Raw genomic sequence first — 18,276 nt, forward strand, 5'->3', positions numbered from 1 at the left:
ACCCTAACCCTAACCCTAACCCTAACCCTAACCCGCTCCAAAAGGCGCCCAAACCCCTCTGACAGCGCACTACACAGCCACCTCCACATCACTACAGCGCACTTGCCAGCCTGCGCACATTGACAGCAGCCCAGCGCTCTTCCAGCGCTCTTGAGTCTCCCCCCAGTGCCCCTTGGTGCACTTCATTCAGTGCCTCTCACCGCACTTGACACTTTGGAAGCTCATATCTCTGCGAGTTTGCAACCCCAGCCCAAACCCTTCACACATGCTAAATGACTCCTTTGACCCTCTCCAAAACCCTGCTAGGGTCACATAAACTCCCAAATTTCAGAGGCGCCACCAGCCAAATTCACCCCGCACTTGCGCTTTGCGCCTCCTCACGCAAAAACCGCTATCGCAAATCCAAAACTTTTCTGCCACAAGACACTCCTCAATGTGCTCTACAAACTGGCTATCAAACATCTCCGACCCTAATTCCAGACACCCTTGTAACCCTAACCCTAACCCTAACCACCACCTCTGCCAGCACTATCTATTCCAAAGGGTCCCCCCTTTGCCCCCTGTATGCTCATCAGAAGTTGTGCCAAGTTCAGGCAACATGAGCCCATGTTGGTTCATCTTCCCTCAACCTGATTCATCTTCCTCCTTTTGGAGCTGAACTTCCCTGAAGATGCACCACCAGACACATTTTGGGTATCTGGTCTCAGACCAAAGGGTCCCCCCTTTGCTCCTCAGTGGCAATCAGAAGTTGTGCCAAGTTCAGGCAACATGAGCCAACATCAGGTCATCTTCCCTCAACTTGATTCATCTTCCCCCTTCTGCAGGTGAACTTCCTTGAAGATGCACTCCTAACCACACTTTTTGACATCTGTCCTCAATCCAAAGGGTCCCCCCTTTGCTCCTCAGTGACCATCAGAAGTTGTGCCAAGTTCTGGCAACAAGAGCCAACATCAGGTCATCTTCCCTCAACTTGTGTAAGTACGCTGAAGATGACTGAACTTAAGGTATCAAGCTGAACTTAGACGCACTTTGTGCCCTCCCTGAAAGACTTTTGTGCAATCCAATTTCAGAAGGTCTCATGCCACAGCCTCATGCAGGTCTCTGTAACAAAGAACAAACAGTTTTCTCAGAGATGCCCAAGTTAGGCACTCTAACCAGACCATCTTGAGGTTCGATGGACCTCACGCCGTCAAACCTGTAGGGTTTTGGGCGCTGCTTCACCAGCTGGCTTCCCTCAGCCCTCTCTTAATGCCTATAACACCAACTCCAAAAACCCTATTGGGCCACCCCTTGCAACCCTAACCCTAACCCTAACCCATGTAGGTCACTGTAACAAAGAACAAACACTTTTCTCAAAGACGCCCAAGTTAGGCACTCTAACCAGCCCATCTTGAGGTTAGATGGACCTCACGCCGTCAAATCTCTAGGGTTTTGGGCGCTGCTTCACCAGCTGGCTTCCCTCAGCCCTCTCTAGATGCCTATAACACAAACTCCAAAAACCCTATTGGGGACCCCCTTGTAACCCCAAAGCAAATCCAAAACTTTTTTGTCACAAGACACTCCTCAATGTGCTCTACAAAGTGGCTATGAAACATCTCCGACCCTAATTCCAGACACCCTTGTAACCCTAACCCTAAACCCTAAACAAGAGCGCTCAGTGAAGAATCAATGCGCCCAAAGACTTCACCTCCACATTCTTACAGCGCACCCTCCTGCTTGTGCGCACCAGCTACAGCTCAGTGCTCCTCAGCGCCTGCTCCACATCACCTTGGCGCACCCCAGCGCTGCCTGCAAGAGCGCCCAACACAGCCACTTCCACATCCCTACAGCGCTCTTATCAGCCTGCGCACATTGACTGCAGCCCAGCGCTGTTTCAGCGCTCTTGAGTCTCCCCCCAGTGCCCCTTGGTGCACTTCATTCAGTGCCTCTCACCGCACTTGACACTTTGGAAGCTCATATCTCTGTGAGTTTGCAACCCCTGCCCAAACCCTTCACACATGCTAAATGACTCCTTTGACCCTCTCCAAAACTGTGCTAGGGTCACATAAACTCCCAGATTTCAGAGGCGCCACCAGCCAAAATCACCCTGCACTTGCGCTTTGCGTCTCCTCATGCAAAAACGGCTATCGCAAATCCAAAACTTTTCTGCCACAAGACACTCCTCAATGTGCTCTACAAACTGGCTATGAAACATCTTTGACCCTAAAACGGGACACCCTTGTAACCCTAACCCTACCCCCTTCCATGACATGCACTAGCACTCACCTGCACTCTCACTTTGCCCGCTGACCGCTTCCAAGCAAGCACTCTCTTGCTTCTTGCTTGGTGTACCCCTCACAGCAGTCTCAATTAAACCTAAGCATACAAGACCCCAGATTTAGACCACTAGAGTCCTCCCCTTTGCCCCTTCATTGCCTACCAGATGTCCTCCCAAGTTCAGACTCAACGAGCCAACAAACGAGCTTTTGCGACGGACCGTCGGCGTGCCGCACGTGACTTGCCCGCGCGCGCACTCATCCACGTTCTGATCGCGGGTACGCCTGATACGCACGCACTCCTCCTTCATCCCTCTCTCGCGTGACGCTCGGCCCCCCGCCACTCGATTGGCTATACGGGTATAGACTTGGTCTCACAAAGCAGTCCACATTGATGTCTACGCACAGATTTGAGAGGCGTGCGCGGCAGCTTTGCTTTCATTAGATGCACATTTCCCTCTCGCACCACCTCATTTTGCCGTGATGGCGTCTTCGGCGACGATGCCTTCTTTCGGCCAGAGCCACCCAAAAATGTCCTCTCGGTCGCCACATTGGAAGGACGTCACTGCAGAGATGAGGGAGAGCTTTTGAGTTGCGAGAATACACGCCGCGGGAATGCGCGCACACGGGCGCGGGAATGCGCACGCACGCCACCGCGCTACTCACACTCAGTCCACATTTGCCTGCTGAGGGGACCGGCAGTCTGTCCATCTCCAAGCTCAATCTTCTTGACCTCGTTACCCGGCGCTTCTTCCCAGATTGGCAGAGCTTGCTCCGCAGCATCGGCTGCCTCGTCTTGCGCAAGCTCCTTGCGTACCGGTTTCTTGGTGTTGTACGAGACGCTGCGTACAGGTGTGACGCCAGCAGCTGTCCCAGCAGCGAAGAATTCCGCAAAGCTGCCCTGTGCGAGTTCCGAGAATTTCACAGGTCGCCGCTCTACAGCCCATCCCAGGTGCTTGCTGGCAATGTCGACGACGGACAGCTTTGTGACGGATCTCAAGATGCTTGGCGACTCCGGAACAATCAAGCGAGTGGCGCCAGCGGAGGTCGAGATGCCAATCGCGTTCGAGGTGCTAAACTCGTCAATGTACGTGTGCTCTGCCGAATCCAAGTGGAGCGTGATGGGAAAACCTCGCTTCTTGGCAGCAGCAGTAGGGCCAAAGACGGGTGCGTAATTGCCTGGCGAGGCGGGCGGAGCGAGCGAGGCAGGCGAAGCGAGCCGAACGGTGTCAGCAGGAGTGTTGGTGGACCATCCGCTCAGCCACGGCAACAATCGTTCTGGTCGCCCAGCACCTCACGGCAACTCACCTCCGAGCTTGGTGTGACCCGTTCCCATGGGAGCCGATCTGTCAAACGTATCCAAGACGAATGCATCTATCGCTGGCAGATTGCCTCCCGTGCCGTACCTTGTGACGGACATGGCAAGCGACGTCAGCGCGCAGAGCATGCACGCACGCACGCAACGCAGCGCACCGCCAACTCACAAGCTGCCAACAGGAGTGACCCAAACAACGAATGTAAACTCCTTGGGTGGATCGAGGATGAGGCTGGGCCCAGTTGCGAGCAACAGAGGCCGAATGTACAGGGCGCCTCCAGATGCGTTGCTGGAAGCGACGACGACGACGATAACAAGTTAGGCGTGTTAACTCGGCGCTCACATCCACCCCGCCCTTCCACTCACGGACCGTAGGGCGGCACATAATCCAAATTTCCCGCCACAGCCTTGCGCAATGCGTCTAGAAACAACGGCAAGGGAATGGTAGGCATGCTGGCGGTCTGAGCGCTCAAGTTGATGCGGTGCGCATTCGCATGAGGTCTAAAGATGTGCACGCTGCCGCTCTTGGTGCGAAACGCCTTGATGCCCTCGAAGCACTGCTGGCCGTAATTGAGCGCTGCGGATGCGCTGTGGATATGAAGATATGGCGAAGTGGACCATTCTGGCTCGCCCCACTTGCCATCCTTGTGCGTGACGACGACTTGGCCATGAACAGGTCTATCGCCAAAGCCCAGCTTTGTCCAGTCGATGGAGGAAGTGGGTGCTGTGGCGGATCGAGGTGTTGCTACCGCCATGTTGACGAGAAGGGGGATGCGCGCGAGGGGAGATAGGAGGCTGTGGTGCGCGAGGGTGCGCGAGGAAGGCCGGAGGATATAGAGAGAGACGGGGAAATGCGCGCGAGATCGAGGAACAGGATATTCAGATTCTTGATTCAGATGAAACTAAACTGCATGTCGAACACGCGCGGGGGCGCGCGCGAGTACGTCAATCTTAATTGAATCGTGATCGACTCACTCGGGACTCAAGACTCAAAACTGTCTCGTGACTCACCCACTCGTGACGCGTGACTCGAGCTTGGCAAAAAAACAAACCGCCGGAAGCGCCGGACCGCGCGCTACTACTACTACTTTGACTCAAACTGAAACGCAAATAAGTCGCGGCGGGGGGACGCGGCTCACGTGACTTTCTCGTCGTTCGATCTGCACGCACCACCTCCATTCCGCACGCGCACGCGCACGCGCACGCACTCTCACTCTCACTTTCACCCTCACCCTCCCTCACCCTCACCCTCACCCTCACCCTCACCCGCAGCCTCAGCCGCACCTCCACCCCACCCCCATCCCCACGATGACCTCCGCCGTCACCTCGTTGCTCGCCTTCGGAGGCTTTCCCGCTCCATCGTTCAGCAAGCCCACAGCAGCAGACGTCTACGTGCTGGCCGTGCTCATCTTCAAATACTTTCCCCTCATGACGCCTCTGGTGAAGCTGGTCAATGCACCACACGGCAAATTCGCCGTGCTGCATTCCAAACTGAATCTGCCAGGAAATGCCGCTTGGATGGCCATGGAGATTTGGTCGCCCCTCCTCTTTGCCCTCTCCGTCGCCAGTCCAGTGCTCTCCCACTCCAGCACTCAAGCCGTGCTCACCAACCTCGTTAGCCCAAGCTGGTCTCGTCTAGCATCGCTGCCCACCCCAAACCTCATCCTGGCTGCGGCATATGTTGCGCACTACACGCATAGAGCCGTGCTGCAGCCGCTCAGGTCTCCTGCTCGGTCGCCCATTCACCTCTCCGTCGCCCTCTCGGCCACCGCCTTCAATCTGCTCAACGGCTTTGTGATGGGATCGTGGATCGGAGGGCGTTCGCCATCGATGCTGCTTCCGAGCAGCATTTTCAGCGTCTCTGCCGTGACCGCCGCCCAGCCCTTGCGCGCAGCCAGCTGGTTCTCTGCCTTGCTTCCTCGCAATCCCAGTCTGACGGGAGCCAAGGGAGCGGCCACTGCACCTCTCGCTTCTCCTGGCCTCTTGCCCGAGTCTGCGCTGTACAGCCCCTTGTTCTGGATGGGTGTAATCGGTTGGGCTGTGGGCTTTGCTGGCAACGTCTACCACGACGAAATCCTCATGGACATTCGAAGACCAAAGGCGGGCCAGGCAGACCCAGCGAGCAAGGCAGTGGAGAAGAGGGGCAGCAGCGCGCCGCCAAAGTACGAGATCCCCAACGGTGGGCTGTACAGTTACATCAGCTTTCCCAACTACCTCTGCGAGTGTGAGTGACTCGTTGGCACGCTGACCATGTGGGATGCTGAACTGGACGCTTGTTACGCCCGCAGGGACCGAATGGTCTTTTTACGCCGTCGGCGCCCTCTCGCTCTCTGCCATCTCTCCCCTTTCCCGCGCCAACACCTCTCCACCTCTGGTCTGGTGGGCATACCCTTTGCTCTTGCTGAGCGCACCTCCCGCTCTCTTTGTCCTCTCTGAAATCACCGCCATGCTACCTCGCGCGCTCAACGGCCACGCTTGGTACCGCGCCAAGTTTGGCGTGCAGGGAGATGGAAAGGGTGGCAGGTACCCTGCAGAGCGCAAAGCGATCTTTCCTGGACTCCTTTGAAGCGCGCCAGGGAGTCAGAGGGTCGCGCCATCTTTCCTGGGCAACGCGCATCACGACACAACGTACACGTAGAGGTAATGATAATATCGATTGCAAAGTTCGCTCTGCGCCTCGTCACCTCTCTTCGGTCTCTGCCCGCGCCCGCGCCCGCGCTTCCCCTCCCTCTTCCTCCTCGACCACTTCAATGTCCAAAGGAAAGCGCAAGATGGCAGCGATGCCCGTCAGCCCATTCAGCGTCTTGCCGCTCTCGTGCAGTCCGGACAAGATGACTGCCTCGCCGCCAGCCGATCTGACATCCTCCACTAGCTGCACAAACGTTTTGCGCCGCGCTGGATCAGGAGATCTAAAGAGTCCATCAGAGATCAGCAAGGAGCCAATGGCGCCTCTTGACGCTGCCAGCATGACGTGCTCTTCTCCGTACCACGCTCGAAGCTCGTCCGATGCCAATGTCCGTTGAAATTTGTCCAGCAATTGACCTTCGCGGGCGAATTTGGTGTCTGACAGTTGCGACGAGACCTGTCGCGCGCCCAGCATGCCGTCAGCACGTCAAGCGAGACATTCGCGACCGTGTGCGCGCTTTTGCTCACCTCTGGCGTTCTGAGCACCTCCATCAAGCTGTGAATATGAGGGCTGGCACACGCCACCCTCAAAAACTTTCGTTTGACCTCGTTGCCCGTCAACAGCTTGTCGCCCCTCCTCGTCGCCTCGGCAAACAGATAGTCGTACACGGTATCCTTTGTGAAGCCGGGACTTGCGAGGATGATGAGGCGTATCGCCGGCAAGCCCAGCAATCTCGTCACGGCAGTGTAGACCTGCTGATGGAATTTTAGCACAGCCTTTTCGTGCGCCGAAGCTGCGAGCGATTTGTGCTTTCTGGGTAGCGCCACATCGATGCGCTGCCTGACCAGCGTCATCGAAGAGGTGAGCAAGCACACCACTGCCGTGCCTGGCAAGAGAAGCGGTGACAGTGAGAGACGTAAGAGCGGGCCACCCTCTCCACCCCACGCCAGCCACGTCCACACCGCCCACTCACCTTCGCCCATCACCACTGCACCCACTTCCGCTCGATTGTTGGCATCGCCCGCCTCTTGTAGCCGTTCGAGATGCACGCTATCCCATCTTTGCTTGTCTATGCCTACAGACCTACCGCATTCAATGTCGAGCGTATGGAAAGCGCCCATCTTGACGTGCTTGTTCTCCTCCACCACTCGTCCGCTCACGCTAAGCGTCGCACCCTGACCAGACGAGCCACCGAGCGCCGATAATCCTGGCGCAGCGTCGCCTGACGGAGTGACTGTTCCTGAATTCGCCCCGCTACCACCCGCACCACCCGACGCTGCTCCTGGATCTACGACGGCTGCGCTGCTGCCAGACGCATCGAACTGCAGCTTCTCCACCCTCAACGTCAGCGTCGTCCTGATTCGATGACTCTCGATGGATCCGGTATTGCTCTCCGATTGCACCCTCCGCACCGCTGCAGCCCGCACATTGTCGCCCACTTCGACGAGGTTGTACAGATGATACATGTCCTCGCTTGCGTGTGCGTGTGCGTGTGCGTGTGCGTGCGCAGTAAACTGTGAGCTTGCGCGCCCTCTGAACGCATACACACACACACACCATCCCGCCACTCACTCTTCCTCTGGCACGATGGTGACCCTGCCCGAGCCATCGCGCTCAATGTGTCGCGAAATCAACTTCATCGGGAGGCGTGAGAGCGATCGCGGTCGCGTGGGCGGTCGTAGGGGCGAGATTCAAGATTAGATGTAGTCCCGAGTCGCGAGCGGCGAGCGGCGAGGCGGGCAGATTTGTGGAGTTGATCGTATCGTATGCTCGAGGGTGGGATGGATGCTCGAGGGGTGGGGGGGGCTCGAGGCTCAAACTCGCAGCGCGAGGCGGATGTTGGCTGTGCAACAAAAATCGGCGCGCGCACACTCGGCTGCGCCCACGTGACTGTCGCGCACTCGCATTCCCGCGCGCAAGCCGAACCCCGCGCTGCGTCAACGCCCCTTCCCATCACGCAGCAACAGCTCATGTTCACCAGGCCACACGCACACACGACTCGATCGATTTGCGCGCAAACAGATACACTACAACAAGCAGCAGCAGCAGCATCGACCTCAAGCGAAGCTCAAAATCCTTCCACCGCCCACGTGTTTGGGTCTGACGATGCGCTGAGCGACGAGCTGGTAGATGGCTTTTGTGGTCAAGCTCTCTCCACTCTCGTCCATGCCCTCCGCATTACCAGCACCACCGCCCTTGACAAAGTTTTCCCTGCCGCTGGCAGCCCACCAATCGTTGGCATTGCTCTTGAGCGCCGACATGTCCAGAGCATGCGGAGCAGGCGAGCTGAGCATGCTGCTCAGAATGTAGCAGGCGTGCATCGTCGTGGGCGTGGGTGCAGTGACGGACAGCGTGGCAGGCGCAGACGCGGTGCTCCCTGTTCCCGAAACCGATGTGGCCGTCGTTCCCGTCGCTACGCTATTGACGCTAGTGTCGCCGCCGCCGGGCTGATGGCTCGAGACTACCGCCCGCGCGCCCCCGACCAGCGACTGCAGCAGCTTCAACGTGACTGCAAATGGCGCGGACTCGGACTCCGGCTTTAGGCACCTCAGCACATCGCCCATCGCCGTCCAAATGTTCTCCGTCACGCGCTCCAACTCATCCGAAGATTCCGGCTCTGCTCTAGAGATGGATGCGTCGTCCAGATCTGCTCCCGATGCTGACATTGTCGAGTCTTGCTCATCCTGCGCGCGCACCGTCATGTCCGCCTCGTCCGACGTTTCCATGACGCTGCTTTCGCTCCTGGATGCCGTCGTTTCTCCTCGCCCTGCTGTCGCCGTCGCCGTCGCCGTCGCTGCCGCTTTCGCACGAGCCTGCGCTTGGCGTGTGCGAACCAATGCAGCGCGCTGACGCACACAGCAAAGCGAGCGCGGTGCCACGCGGTCAGCATAAAAGCTGAAAACTTGCGTTCCTGCGTCCGCAGCGCGAGTGCGAGCCTCACTCACCCTATCTTGCAGATCCTTGTGCATCTCCTGCAGGGCCATGACTTCCATCTCCTCCTTGTCGTGCTCCTCCTCCAACTTCACCAGCCTTTCGCGCGCTTCCTTTTCATTCTGCTCAGACGTCGATGCGTGGGCAGGGTCGTTTGCTGCTGCTACTGCTGCTGGTGCGACCGCAGCTGGTGCTGGGACTGCAGCTTGCGCGCCTCCCTGCTTGCCAAGCTTGGTCAGCCTATCCACCTCGACTTGCGCACGCTCCATCTCGCTCTTGAGCTTCTCTGCATTCGACACGAGCGACTTTCTGTGCTTCTCCAGCGCTTGAATGTGTTTTCGCGCGCGAGGAGCGTGATGATGATGCAGCTCCACCAGCTTCTTTGCAGCGTGGAGCAGCGATTTGGCGCTGTAGTTGCTGCGCTCAGATGCCGTTGCGCGAAGAGGCGTGGGTGGAAGAAACTGCTTGGGCTCTGGCAGGCGCGGCACCAGCAGCTGAGTGGGGTCATCCGTCATCACAGTCGTCGTCGACGTCGACGCGCTGTTCGTCGCAGACGAGCGTGACCTGCCCGCCTTTTCGGCGCCAATCAGAGTGCCTGAGCGCGACGTGCCCGCCCTTTCGGCGCCAGTCGAAGCGCCTTCTCCTCCGCTGCTCACCAGCTCGGGCATGGGCGGATAAACAAAAAGCGCAGCATCGAGCGGATCGGCGTCGCGAATGTACCTCAGCACATCGTGCCTTTCCAGATTGAGCACTGCCGAGGTGAATGGCGTGGGACGTTTCTGGGAAGAGGCGTGAGAGGCGTGCAAGGAGGAAATGGCAGCCAGAGTGGACTGCAGCGTAGATAATTGAACGTCCATGGTGTGCGTGCGTGTGTGTGTGTGTGTGTGTGTGTGTGTGTGTGTGTGTGTGTGTGTGTGTGTGTGTGTGTGTGTGTATGTGTGTGTGTGTGTGCGTGTGTGTGTGCGTGTATGTGTATGCGTGTGTGCACGCGGTTGCGGTTGCGCCTGCGCGGTCACGCTGGTGATGGTGGGTGAGATGATTGCAAGTGATGAGCACTCGCACTCTTGACTGCGCCGCCTCGCGTTTGATGTTGCTTGCGCGTGCGTGCGCGTCAGAGCCAACGCGTTCTGCGCATCACGTGATGCCAGCGTGTGCCTTTTGCGTGTGCGTGCGATATCGTCGATGATCACATGCTGCACCGCTATCGCGCCCATGCGACGTCGGTGCGCACAGCAGCTAGCAGAGATGGCGATCATCGCGCGGTGCATGCTGCACCGCGCGCAGTCAGGAGCGGGCATCAGGCGGGGAGTGCTGAGTGCTTCCCAGCGATCACACCCCCTCACTCGAGGTGCGCACGCACGCACACACCACATTAGCCACTCAACCGTTGAACCCATCTTCACGCTCACACGCATCATCCCGAACTCGCAGCCGCACACCCACACCCACGCACGTCCCCGCCACCGCCCATCATGGCAATCTCCAAGAAAGCGGGTGGGAAAAAGGCAGGTGGGGTCAGCAAGCCGCCGCCTTCCAAGGGAGGCGCTTCGAAGGGAGGCGGAGGAGTGGCCAAGGCGGATTGGAGGGAAGGCTTCAAGAAGCCGCAAGTGGGCGTGAGCGACATGACGCTCCTCTCAAAAGTATCCAACGAAGCCGTCAATGATAATCTGCACAAGCGATTTCAAAATGCAGAGATTTACGTGAGCCAGTGGCGGGCGGCATGTATGCGCTTTCGCTTCGCGCCCCTGCTGACACTGTTTGCGCCTCTCAACTCGCTCCGCGCCGCAGACGTACATTGGCAATGTGCTCATCTCTGTCAATCCTTTCAGAGACCTGGGCATCTACGGCCAAGACACGCTCTCATCCTATCGAGGCAAAAACAGGTTGGAAATGTCGCCGCACGTGTTTGCCATTGCAGAGTCTGCTTATTACAACATGCAAGCATACAAGGAGAATCAGTGCGTCATCATCACCGGAGAGAGCGGCGCTGGAAAGACGGAAGCTGCAAAGCGCATCATGCAGTACATTGCTGCCGTCAGTGCAGAGGGTGCGCGCGATATCCAAGACATCAAGGAGATGGTGCTGGCTACCAACCCGCTGCTCGAAAGCTTCGGATGCGCAAAAACGCTTAGGAACAACAACTCGAGTAGGCACGTGAGTGACCGCTCTCGCTCTTATTGGACCAAAGAGTGCGGCCATTCTGACGCGCGAGCGCGCATTCGCAGGGCAAGTTCTTGGAGATCATGCACGACGAGCAAGGCGCACCGACTGGAGCTTCGATTCGAAACTTTTTGCTCGAAAAGGTGCGTCCTGATGCGGCGGCCGCGCGAATCGAGTGATCTGATTCTTGTCTTCTGCGCCCTTCATCCAGAGCCGAGTGGTTGGGCAAATCCGAGACGAGCGCAACTTTCACATCTTTTACCAACTGACAAAGGGAGCCAACGACTCTCAGAGGGAATACTTTGGCATTCAAGGACCCGAAGCGTACGCATATACGAGCAAGTCGAAATGTCTGGACGTGCAGGGCATCAACGATGTGGCCGATTTCAACAGCACCCTAGACGCCATGAACACCATCGGACTGACGGGTGAGGAGCAAAATGACATAATCCGCATGCTCGCTTCCATCCTCTGGCTGGGCAATGCCGTCTTCGTGAGTCTCGCCCGCTCGCTCGCGCGCACACACAAATCCCCTGCTGATCCGTCCGCGCGACCGGCAGAGGGAAAACGCGCAAGGCAATGCGGAAATAAGCGATCCGGGCGTGCCAGACTTTGTGGCCTACTTGCTGGAGGTGGACTCTGCTGCAGTGACGAAAGCGCTGACGGAAAAGATTGTCGAAACGCAAAGAGGCGTGGGCAGAAGAGGTTCCGTTTACGAGTCGCCTCTCAACCCCGCACAAGCTGGAGCTGTGCGAGATGCTTTGGCAAAGGCCATCTACAACAATCTTTTCGATTGGCTCGTGGCCAGAATCAACACCAGTATGGCCCCTCGTGGTGCAGTGTCCAACATGATTGGCATTCTGGACATGTGAGTGGGCGCGCATGACGTGCAAGCTTTCCCGTCGCAAGCGCCGCTGATGGAGCTTGCGCGCCCACGCACGCAGCTACGGATTCGAAATCTTCGAGCAAAATTCGTTTGAACAGTTGTGCATGTGAGTATGCAGGAGAGCGCTCAGCCACACGACTCGCACGGCTCATCCCCCGCGCCTCGCCGTCTGCAGCAACTTTGTCAACGAAAAGCTGCAGCAAATCTTCATCGCACTGGTGCTGCGCAAGGAGCAAGAGTGAGTGATTGCAGACCGCACTCGCCTTGATTCCGCCCCGGCGCTCATCGCGCTCCCCCACGACAGAGAATACGACGCCGAGCAAATCCAATGGAAGCCCATTCCATACTTTGACAACGCAATCGTCTGCGAACTGATAGAAGGCGTACGACCAAAGCCAGGAATCTTTGCCACGCTCAACGACGCTGGTGCGACTGCGCATGCAGACCCCGCTGCAGCAGACAACGCGTTTATGCAAAGAGCAAGCGCGCTCACCTCGAATCCGCGCTTTGAAGCTAGGGGATCTCGCTTCACCATCAGGCACTACGCTGGAGACGTGAGCTACACGATAGGCGGTCTGGCCGAGAAGAACAGAGATGCTCTTGCCAAGGACATTCTCGACTTGGTCGACACATCCAGCAACGGCTTTTTGAGAAATCTCTTCTCTGAGCGCCCTGATCCAAACAGCAAAAAGAGACCGCCTACTGCTGGTGACCGCATCAAGGCTAGCGCCACCGACCTTGTCGACACTCTCATGAAAGCCGAGCCGCACTATATTCGGACGATCAAGCCAAACGAGACAAAAAGTCCAAAGGATTATGATACAGCTCGCGTGCTCGAACAAGCCGTCTACCTCGCTCTTGCTGGTAAGTCTCTGCCGCCTAATCTCTTGCAGGCACTCTCCTCCTCATATTCGCACCTCCTCTCCCCCCCCAGAAAATATTCGCGTCCGTCGCGCAGGGTTTGCATACAGATCCACTTTCGAGAGACTGGTCGAGCGCTTCTACCTGCTGTCGCCTGCCACTTCCTATGCCGGCGAGTACACTTGGCAAGGGGACGCGCGGAGTGGTTGCGAGCGCATCCTGACAGACACTGGCATAGCCAACGAGGAATGGCAAATGGGCGTCACAAAGGCTTTCATCAAGAGCCCCGAGACGCTATTCGCTCTCGAAAAGATGAGAACAGAGTACTGGAACAACAAGGCTCGCATGATTCAGAGGGCCTTTCGTAACTACATGAGGTACAAGAACGAGTGTGCGCGGAGGATTCAGCGCGTGTGGCGCACCCAAGCATCGAGACTTGCCCTGGTGCAGCTACGAGATTACGGTCACCAGATGCTCGCGAGCCGAAAGGAGCGCAGACGTTTCAGCCTCATCAGCATGCGTCGATTCACTGGTGATTATCTGGACGTCGGCGGCAGCAGCGCCGAGGGTGAGATGCTCAAGAGGGCGTCGGGCATGGCGAGCACCGAAGATGTAGCTTTCTCTGCGCGCGTCCATATTCTCGTCTCCCGCCTCGGTCGATCCAGCAAACCCTCGCCGCGCTTCTTTGTCCTGACGGACAAGGCGGCATACTTTCTCGTCACTCAGCTTGTCAACAAACAGCCGCAAACGACGTGCGAAAGGCGCATCGTGCTTGGCAGCATCCAATCCGTTGGGCTTTCCGCTCTTCGCGATGACTGGATCGTATTCAACGTATCCGGCACGCCGGAGCCCGATCCCGTATTTCACACGCACTTCAAGACCGAGCTCACCACGCACCTTTTGCAGCGCACCTCGGGTGCCGTCAATGTGATCGTATCGAACGCGCTGGAGCACTCGACGGGCAAGGACAAGAAAAAGATTGTCAAGTTTCAAAAGGATGAGGCGGTGCAGCGAGAGGATGTGTACAAGAGCTCTACTGTGACGGTCGCTTCAGGAGAGGCACCCAGCAGTCTGAGCAAGCCACCTGCCAAAAAGAAACCCGGCTTGGTCAGACCGATCACGTCTGGCAAGCTGCTTCGAGCCGGCGGGCCATCGAATGCCAACCGCGTCGCCAAACCTCGCGCTGTGCCCAGGCCGACACCTACGCCAGCGACGCTTCCCAGCGGCAGGAAAGCGGCGGCGCCAGCTGCACCTGCTGGCATTCCCACAACGAACGGCTCCTCGAACAGAGCCGCGGCCCCCAAACGCGCATCGGTTGCTGCTCCACCACCCCCGCCCGCGGTACCAAAGTATCTCGTCCTGTACGCCTTTGATACGGATCAGGATGGAGAAATGTCGCTCGCAAAGGATGAAGAGGTGGAAGTGACGCAAAAGGAGGAGAATGGTTGGTGGCTGGTCAAGAAGAATGGCATCGAGGGCTGGGCTCCTTCAAACTACCTCGAGCTGATCAAGCAAGCTCCCAAGCCGAAAGCTGCCCCGCCTCCGGCGCCGCCGCCGACGAAAAGAGCGCCACCACCAGCCCCCGCGGCTGCAGGTACGACTTCGTCCGGCTTTGGTGCACCCAAGCCGGTCACGGCTGCTGCCAAACCCGCTTTCGCGAACGGTGCAGCGGCAGCAGCAGCAGCAGCACCCGCGCCCAAGCCCAAACCCACGACGAGCAATGTGGGAAGCATGAAACGCTCAGAGATGCCAACGGCCATGACGGCAGATGCGGGCGCAGCGCCAGTAGCAGTGATGCCCGGCATGGGCGCACCCGGAGGATTCGCAGCCGTCTTGGCCAAAAAGAAGGCCGAGGCCGCAGCAGCGCGAGGTGAAGCGCCTCCAGCTAGTGCAGCCGGCGGTGGTGGTGGCGGCAGCAGCAGCGGCGGCGGCGGCGGCGTCGGAAAAGGTCCACCGCCCGCACCTGGCGCAAAGCCAGGCAAACCTCCTGCTCCTCCCAAGCCTTCCGCTGCAGGATCCGGTGGTGGTGCGAGGTTGCCGCCGCCTCCGCCTCGCAGGCCGTAAATTGTTCAACGACTCGCCGGATTCGCTGCAGCCCTGTAGAAACTTCTCTCTTCCTTTCCCCATTCGCTTTCCATCTTCTAACGATGTACCTGTGCTTACATGAGCGCGGGCGTGTATGGCGTCACAATTGATCAGATACACACAAAAAGAATCACGTTGGCGCGGATGCGGAGCAATTACAACGCGCGTGCGCGATTATAGACTAAGTGCAGAGGTCGTTGCGGTCGATCCGCCGCCTGCCGCTCCGACAGTGATCTTTTCGTTTTTTGCCTGCGTATCAGGCAGAACGTGAACGCCGGTGGCCACATCGCAATCCTTTAGGTTGCACCTGTCTCCAATCGTGGCACCTGGGCAAAGAATGACCGAGTCCAGCTTGACGCTGGCGCGCGCGCGCGCGCGCGCGGGGCGCATTTTTCGTGTCAGCAGGTGACAATGTGCGCGAGCGCGCCCGTACGCCAGCACAATCCATGCGGCACTCACTTGTCCCCAACTTTGACTCCCTGCATCAACACGCAGCCCGTCAGCTTTGCGCCCTTGCCGATCGCGCATCCCGGTCCAACGATGCACTTTTTGAGCGCGCAGCGGTCGCCGAGCGTCAGCAACGATTGGTGCTTGCTGGAAGAAGAAGCACCCGCAAACGTCTCCGAACCCGCAGCATCCGAAGCGAAACGCGGAGCAAATGGAAGAATGGTGTCTGTTGAGACTTGCGCCGAGGGGTTGATTTGCTGCGCTTCGATGAAGTTTGGCTCAAACGTCGAGATGGGCAGCACGAAACCTTGCGGCAAGCTATTGGGTGACGATAGAGCTTTGAGGAGCTGCGGAAGAAAGGGGGGGCGCGACGAGGCATCGTTGGATCGCTTGCTCAAAAGGAGCTGGCGAGACGGCAGAACACTCACCCAACGGTTGCACTCCAGAAACGTCGGCACCGTGTTTGCTCTGGCAAAGAATCTGCGCTCCTTTGCTGCAGGTGAAGCTGCTTGCGCGCCATAGTCAGACGGCGCATCGAGCCGTTGGATGAGGGCGACGCAGGTGATTGAGGATGCAGCTCTCGATGCAGATCCGTCGCGCTTCGAGCCTCCCGCCGTCGATCGACCGCCGAGCACCGATGCAGCATTGGGATGTATCAAAACGCTGCTCTGCTGCAATGCAGTCGACAAGGGATGCAGAGGCTTGGCAGCATCCCCATCGCCAAATTCGTCGTCTGCGTCTTCTTTCGCGTCTTGCCTCGCATCCGTTCCAGACCTCACAGCCTTGTCCCACAGCCCCCTCTGATAGCCAGCTTTGATCAGCAGAGGCACGACGTGCTCTCTCAGACTGGTCAGCGCCTTTCTAGCATTGAGCAGCCTCTCCGTTTTTCTCTTGTCCAAGATGTAAATGTGACTGTCCAGCAAGTTGGTGCTCACTCTGAGCTTATTGGTTCGCTGCGCGACCGCGCAGCGTAGTGCTAGGCCATCCTCATTATCGGATAAGTGCGAGAGGTGGAGCAAGCGATGAGAAGAGCGCAAAGAGCCCCACACTGCGTCCGTCGAAGAGCTGAGTGACGAGGCTGGGGATGATAGACAGTGACCCATCTCTTGCTTGAAAGAGTCTGCAGAGTAAGCGCAAAGGAGCTTTGCTGGGCCTGTTGGAAGGATGTGCGGGAGCAGACGAGCATGATCAGACGGCCGTGCGCTCGCGAGCGCTCTCACCACGCGCGCACTCACCCTCCTTTTCTCTCTCCTTGCCCGTGCCATCGCCAGCTCCTGCCTCGTACAGCATGCATGTCAGAGCTGGTTTTGCAATTTGATCCGCATCCTCATCCTGTGCGATCGATCCGATGCCGGCTTCGATGTGGGCGGCAATGAGGCGAGTGAGGGGTGAATACGGGTTGAGCAGATCGATGGGAAGCACGAGGGGATCAGACTGACGAGGGAGGCGTGTGCATCAGCTGATGGCCGAGGGCGCACGCAAGCACGCGCACCAAAATCTCAAACACTAACCTCCACCTTGCCCAACTCAAAAGCCCACCTGAGCAGCTCTGCAGTTCCGAGCTTTGGAATCCTTCTATAGTCTTTCTCCTTTGCCTCCTCCTCGTCGTCGTCGTGGTCGTCGTCGTCATCATCATTATCATCATTCGCCGCATCTGTCTGCAGGGTTGTTGCTGATCCACCCCCAGCCAGCTCCTTTTCATAGGGCCCAAGGGGCAAGAGATGGACTTTAAAGGTATCGCTAGCGCGTGATGTAGGCAGACCTGGCAGGGAGGAAGCGGCGGCATGGTCCAGCTGACTAGGAGATCGGTCCGGACGCACTTTCAAGCCGTCGACGATGTGAATGCCGATGGAGTTGGACTGCGACTGCGACTGCGCTTGCGCTTGCGCTTGCTTCGCTCCAGTGCGAGTATTGTTGGGCTGCAGAGATGCTTGCTTGGATCGATGAGAGGGGGGCAGGAGGAGCCTGTATGCTTGCAGCGTCTTTGAGATGTCGGCGTGCTCGGCGCACGGAGCAAATAGGATGGCGTAGCGACAGTCGGGCAGGGAGGTGAGGATGCTTTGCAGTGCGTACGCCGCTACCGGTCTGTTGGCTAGCGGTAGCAGCGCCTTGCTAAGCGGTCGCAAGCTCGCGCCTCCGCCTCCGCCTCTGGCCGATGTCGACGCTTCTCCTTGCGCCTGGTCATATGTCGAGTCGCACAGCGGGTACAGTCCCTCACCCGTTCCGCTGAATAGCACCGGCGTCAACAAGCTTGGCCAGGACATTGCGACGATTCACGATTGCGAGGGCAGGGTAGCGTAGCTTAGCCTGCTTTGCCGTCGCTCTCCTGGTTGTTGAGGTGCATTCAGGAGTTGCTTGAGCGATTGGACGTTTGATTCTTGATTGTGGTGGGGTTGCGTGATTTGTGGTGCGCGCGTCGTTCGGTTGGATCTTTTGCGCTTCCCTTGTAAATTGAATCTTGAATTGGAATCAAATCAAGCATGCGAATCTTGAATTCTTTACCACATGCCAACACGTCACGTGATCTCGAACATCACGTCTTCTTGATCCTAGCTGATCCCCTTGATCGCTGCTGCTGCTGCTGCTGCTCGTTGCTATCGCTGATGCATGCATGCGCGCGCTCGGTTCATCTCGGTTGCTCGGACTCGTGACTGTTGTGCCGGGTGGGCGCGCAAAGAGAGTTTGAGTCACGAGCAGCTTTGGTTGGGGC

The 18,276-nt window shown here is 57.9% G+C and overlaps 6 protein-coding genes across 6 annotated transcripts; 2 read left to right on the forward strand and 4 right to left on the reverse strand.

The window, feature by feature from the left end:
* Window positions 1-2,529: 2,529 nt before the first annotated feature.
* Window positions 2,530-4,472, reverse strand: IE81DRAFT_326123 (branched-chain amino acid aminotransferase II). The gene is made up of 5 exons (XM_025514734.1): window positions 3,937-4,472; window positions 3,740-3,859; window positions 3,564-3,661; window positions 2,922-3,434; window positions 2,530-2,820 (listed from the first exon to the last, which is right to left on the reverse strand). The coding sequence occupies exons 1-5, from the start codon at window positions 4,323-4,325 to the stop codon at window positions 2,726-2,728; spliced, it is 1,215 nt and encodes a 404-aa protein (XP_025366985.1). The 5' UTR covers window positions 4,326-4,472; the 3' UTR covers window positions 2,530-2,725.
* A 324-nt stretch (window positions 4,473-4,796) lies between these two features.
* On the forward strand, window positions 4,797-6,214 carry IE81DRAFT_326124 (hypothetical protein). The gene is made up of 2 exons (XM_025514735.1): window positions 4,797-5,794; window positions 5,859-6,214. Exons 1-2 carry the CDS (start codon window positions 4,879-4,881, stop codon window positions 6,134-6,136), a joined length of 1,194 nt encoding a protein of 397 aa, XP_025366986.1. The 5' UTR covers window positions 4,797-4,878; the 3' UTR covers window positions 6,137-6,214.
* Window positions 6,215-6,229: 15 nt separating this feature from the next.
* Window positions 6,230-7,987, reverse strand: IE81DRAFT_326125 (hypothetical protein). The gene is made up of 4 exons (XM_025514736.1): window positions 7,769-7,987; window positions 7,170-7,669; window positions 6,724-7,082; window positions 6,230-6,652 (listed from the first exon to the last, which is right to left on the reverse strand). The coding sequence occupies exons 1-4, from the start codon at window positions 7,834-7,836 to the stop codon at window positions 6,251-6,253; spliced, it is 1,329 nt and encodes a 442-aa protein (XP_025366987.1). The 5' UTR covers window positions 7,837-7,987; the 3' UTR covers window positions 6,230-6,250.
* Window positions 7,988-8,253: 266 nt separating this feature from the next.
* On the reverse strand, window positions 8,254-8,862 carry IE81DRAFT_294237 (hypothetical protein; the record flags this gene model as incomplete). Its single annotated transcript, XM_025512043.1, has 1 exon — window positions 8,254-8,862. One exon carries the CDS (start codon window positions 8,860-8,862, stop codon window positions 8,254-8,256), a length of 609 nt encoding a protein of 202 aa, XP_025366988.1.
* Window positions 8,863-10,459: 1,597 nt separating this feature from the next.
* On the forward strand, window positions 10,460-15,293 carry IE81DRAFT_326127 (hypothetical protein). Its single transcript, XM_025514737.1, has 9 exons — window positions 10,460-10,827; window positions 10,916-11,281; window positions 11,353-11,430; window positions 11,499-11,780; window positions 11,848-12,155; window positions 12,232-12,279; window positions 12,349-12,411; window positions 12,478-13,037; window positions 13,108-15,293. The coding sequence occupies exons 1-9, from the start codon at window positions 10,600-10,602 to the stop codon at window positions 15,096-15,098; spliced, it is 3,924 nt and encodes a 1,307-aa protein (XP_025366989.1). The 5' UTR covers window positions 10,460-10,599; the 3' UTR covers window positions 15,099-15,293.
* Window positions 15,196-17,974, reverse strand: IE81DRAFT_256632 (hypothetical protein). The gene is made up of 5 exons (XM_025511355.1): window positions 17,078-17,974; window positions 16,802-17,000; window positions 15,995-16,719; window positions 15,579-15,913; window positions 15,196-15,477 (listed from the first exon to the last, which is right to left on the reverse strand). Exons 1-5 carry the CDS (start codon window positions 17,828-17,830, stop codon window positions 15,294-15,296), a joined length of 2,196 nt encoding a protein of 731 aa, XP_025366990.1. The 5' UTR covers window positions 17,831-17,974; the 3' UTR covers window positions 15,196-15,293.
* Between the last annotated feature and the right edge of the window lie 302 nt (window positions 17,975-18,276).

The sequence above is a fragment of the Ceraceosorus guamensis genome (assembly GCF_003144195.1).
Source record: "Ceraceosorus guamensis strain MCA 4658 unplaced genomic scaffold IE81scaffold_92, whole genome shotgun sequence".
Lineage (NCBI taxonomy): Eukaryota > Fungi > Basidiomycota > Exobasidiomycetes > Ceraceosorales > Ceraceosoraceae > Ceraceosorus > Ceraceosorus guamensis.

Bases quoted from the DNA above. Each gene is read 5' to 3' on its own strand.
- IE81DRAFT_326127 (XM_025514737.1), top strand. From the start codon at position 10,600: ATGGCAATCTCCAAGAAAGCGGGTGGGAAAAAGGCAGGTGGGGTCAGC. The intron at 10,828-10,915 runs GTGAGCCAGTGG...TCCGCGCCGCAG, and splicing joins TTCAAAATGCAGAGATTTAC to ACGTACATTGGCAATGTGCT. The intron at 11,431-11,498 runs GTGCGTCCTGAT...CCCTTCATCCAG, and splicing joins GAAACTTTTTGCTCGAAAAG to AGCCGAGTGGTTGGGCAAAT.
- IE81DRAFT_326124 (XM_025514735.1), top strand. From the start codon at position 4,879: ATGACCTCCGCCGTCACCTCGTTGCTCGCCTTCGGAGGCTTTCCCGCT. The intron at 5,795-5,858 runs GTGAGTGACTCG...TTACGCCCGCAG, and splicing joins TCCCAACTACCTCTGCGAGT to GGACCGAATGGTCTTTTTAC.
- IE81DRAFT_326125 (XM_025514736.1), bottom strand. From the start codon at position 7,836: ATGAAGTTGATTTCGCGACACATTGAGCGCGATGGCTCGGGCAGGGTC. The intron at 7,670-7,768 runs GTGAGTGGCGGG...CGCACACGCAAG, and splicing joins ACCATCGTGCCAGAGGAAGA to CGAGGACATGTATCATCTGT. The intron at 7,083-7,169 runs GTGAGTGGGCGG...TTCTCTTGCCAG, and splicing joins TGCAGTGGTGATGGGCGAAG to GCACGGCAGTGGTGTGCTTG.
- IE81DRAFT_256632 (XM_025511355.1), bottom strand. From the start codon at position 17,830: ATGTCCTGGCCAAGCTTGTTGACGCCGGTGCTATTCAGCGGAACGGGT. The intron at 15,914-15,994 runs GTGAGTGTTCTG...TTTCTTCCGCAG, and splicing joins TTCTGGAGTGCAACCGTTGG to CTCCTCAAAGCTCTATCGTC. The intron at 15,478-15,578 runs GTGAGTGCCGCA...CGCGCGCGCCAG, and splicing joins GGAGTCAAAGTTGGGGACAA to CGTCAAGCTGGACTCGGTCA.
- IE81DRAFT_326123 (XM_025514734.1), bottom strand. From the start codon at position 4,325: ATGGCGGTAGCAACACCTCGATCCGCCACAGCACCCACTTCCTCCATC. The intron at 3,662-3,739 runs GTGAGTTGGCGG...GTCCGTCACAAG, and splicing joins GTCACTCCTGTTGGCAGCTT to GTACGGCACGGGAGGCAATC. The intron at 3,435-3,563 runs GTGAGTTGCCGT...CCGCCTCGCCAG, and splicing joins GGGTCACACCAAGCTCGGAG to GCAATTACGCACCCGTCTTT.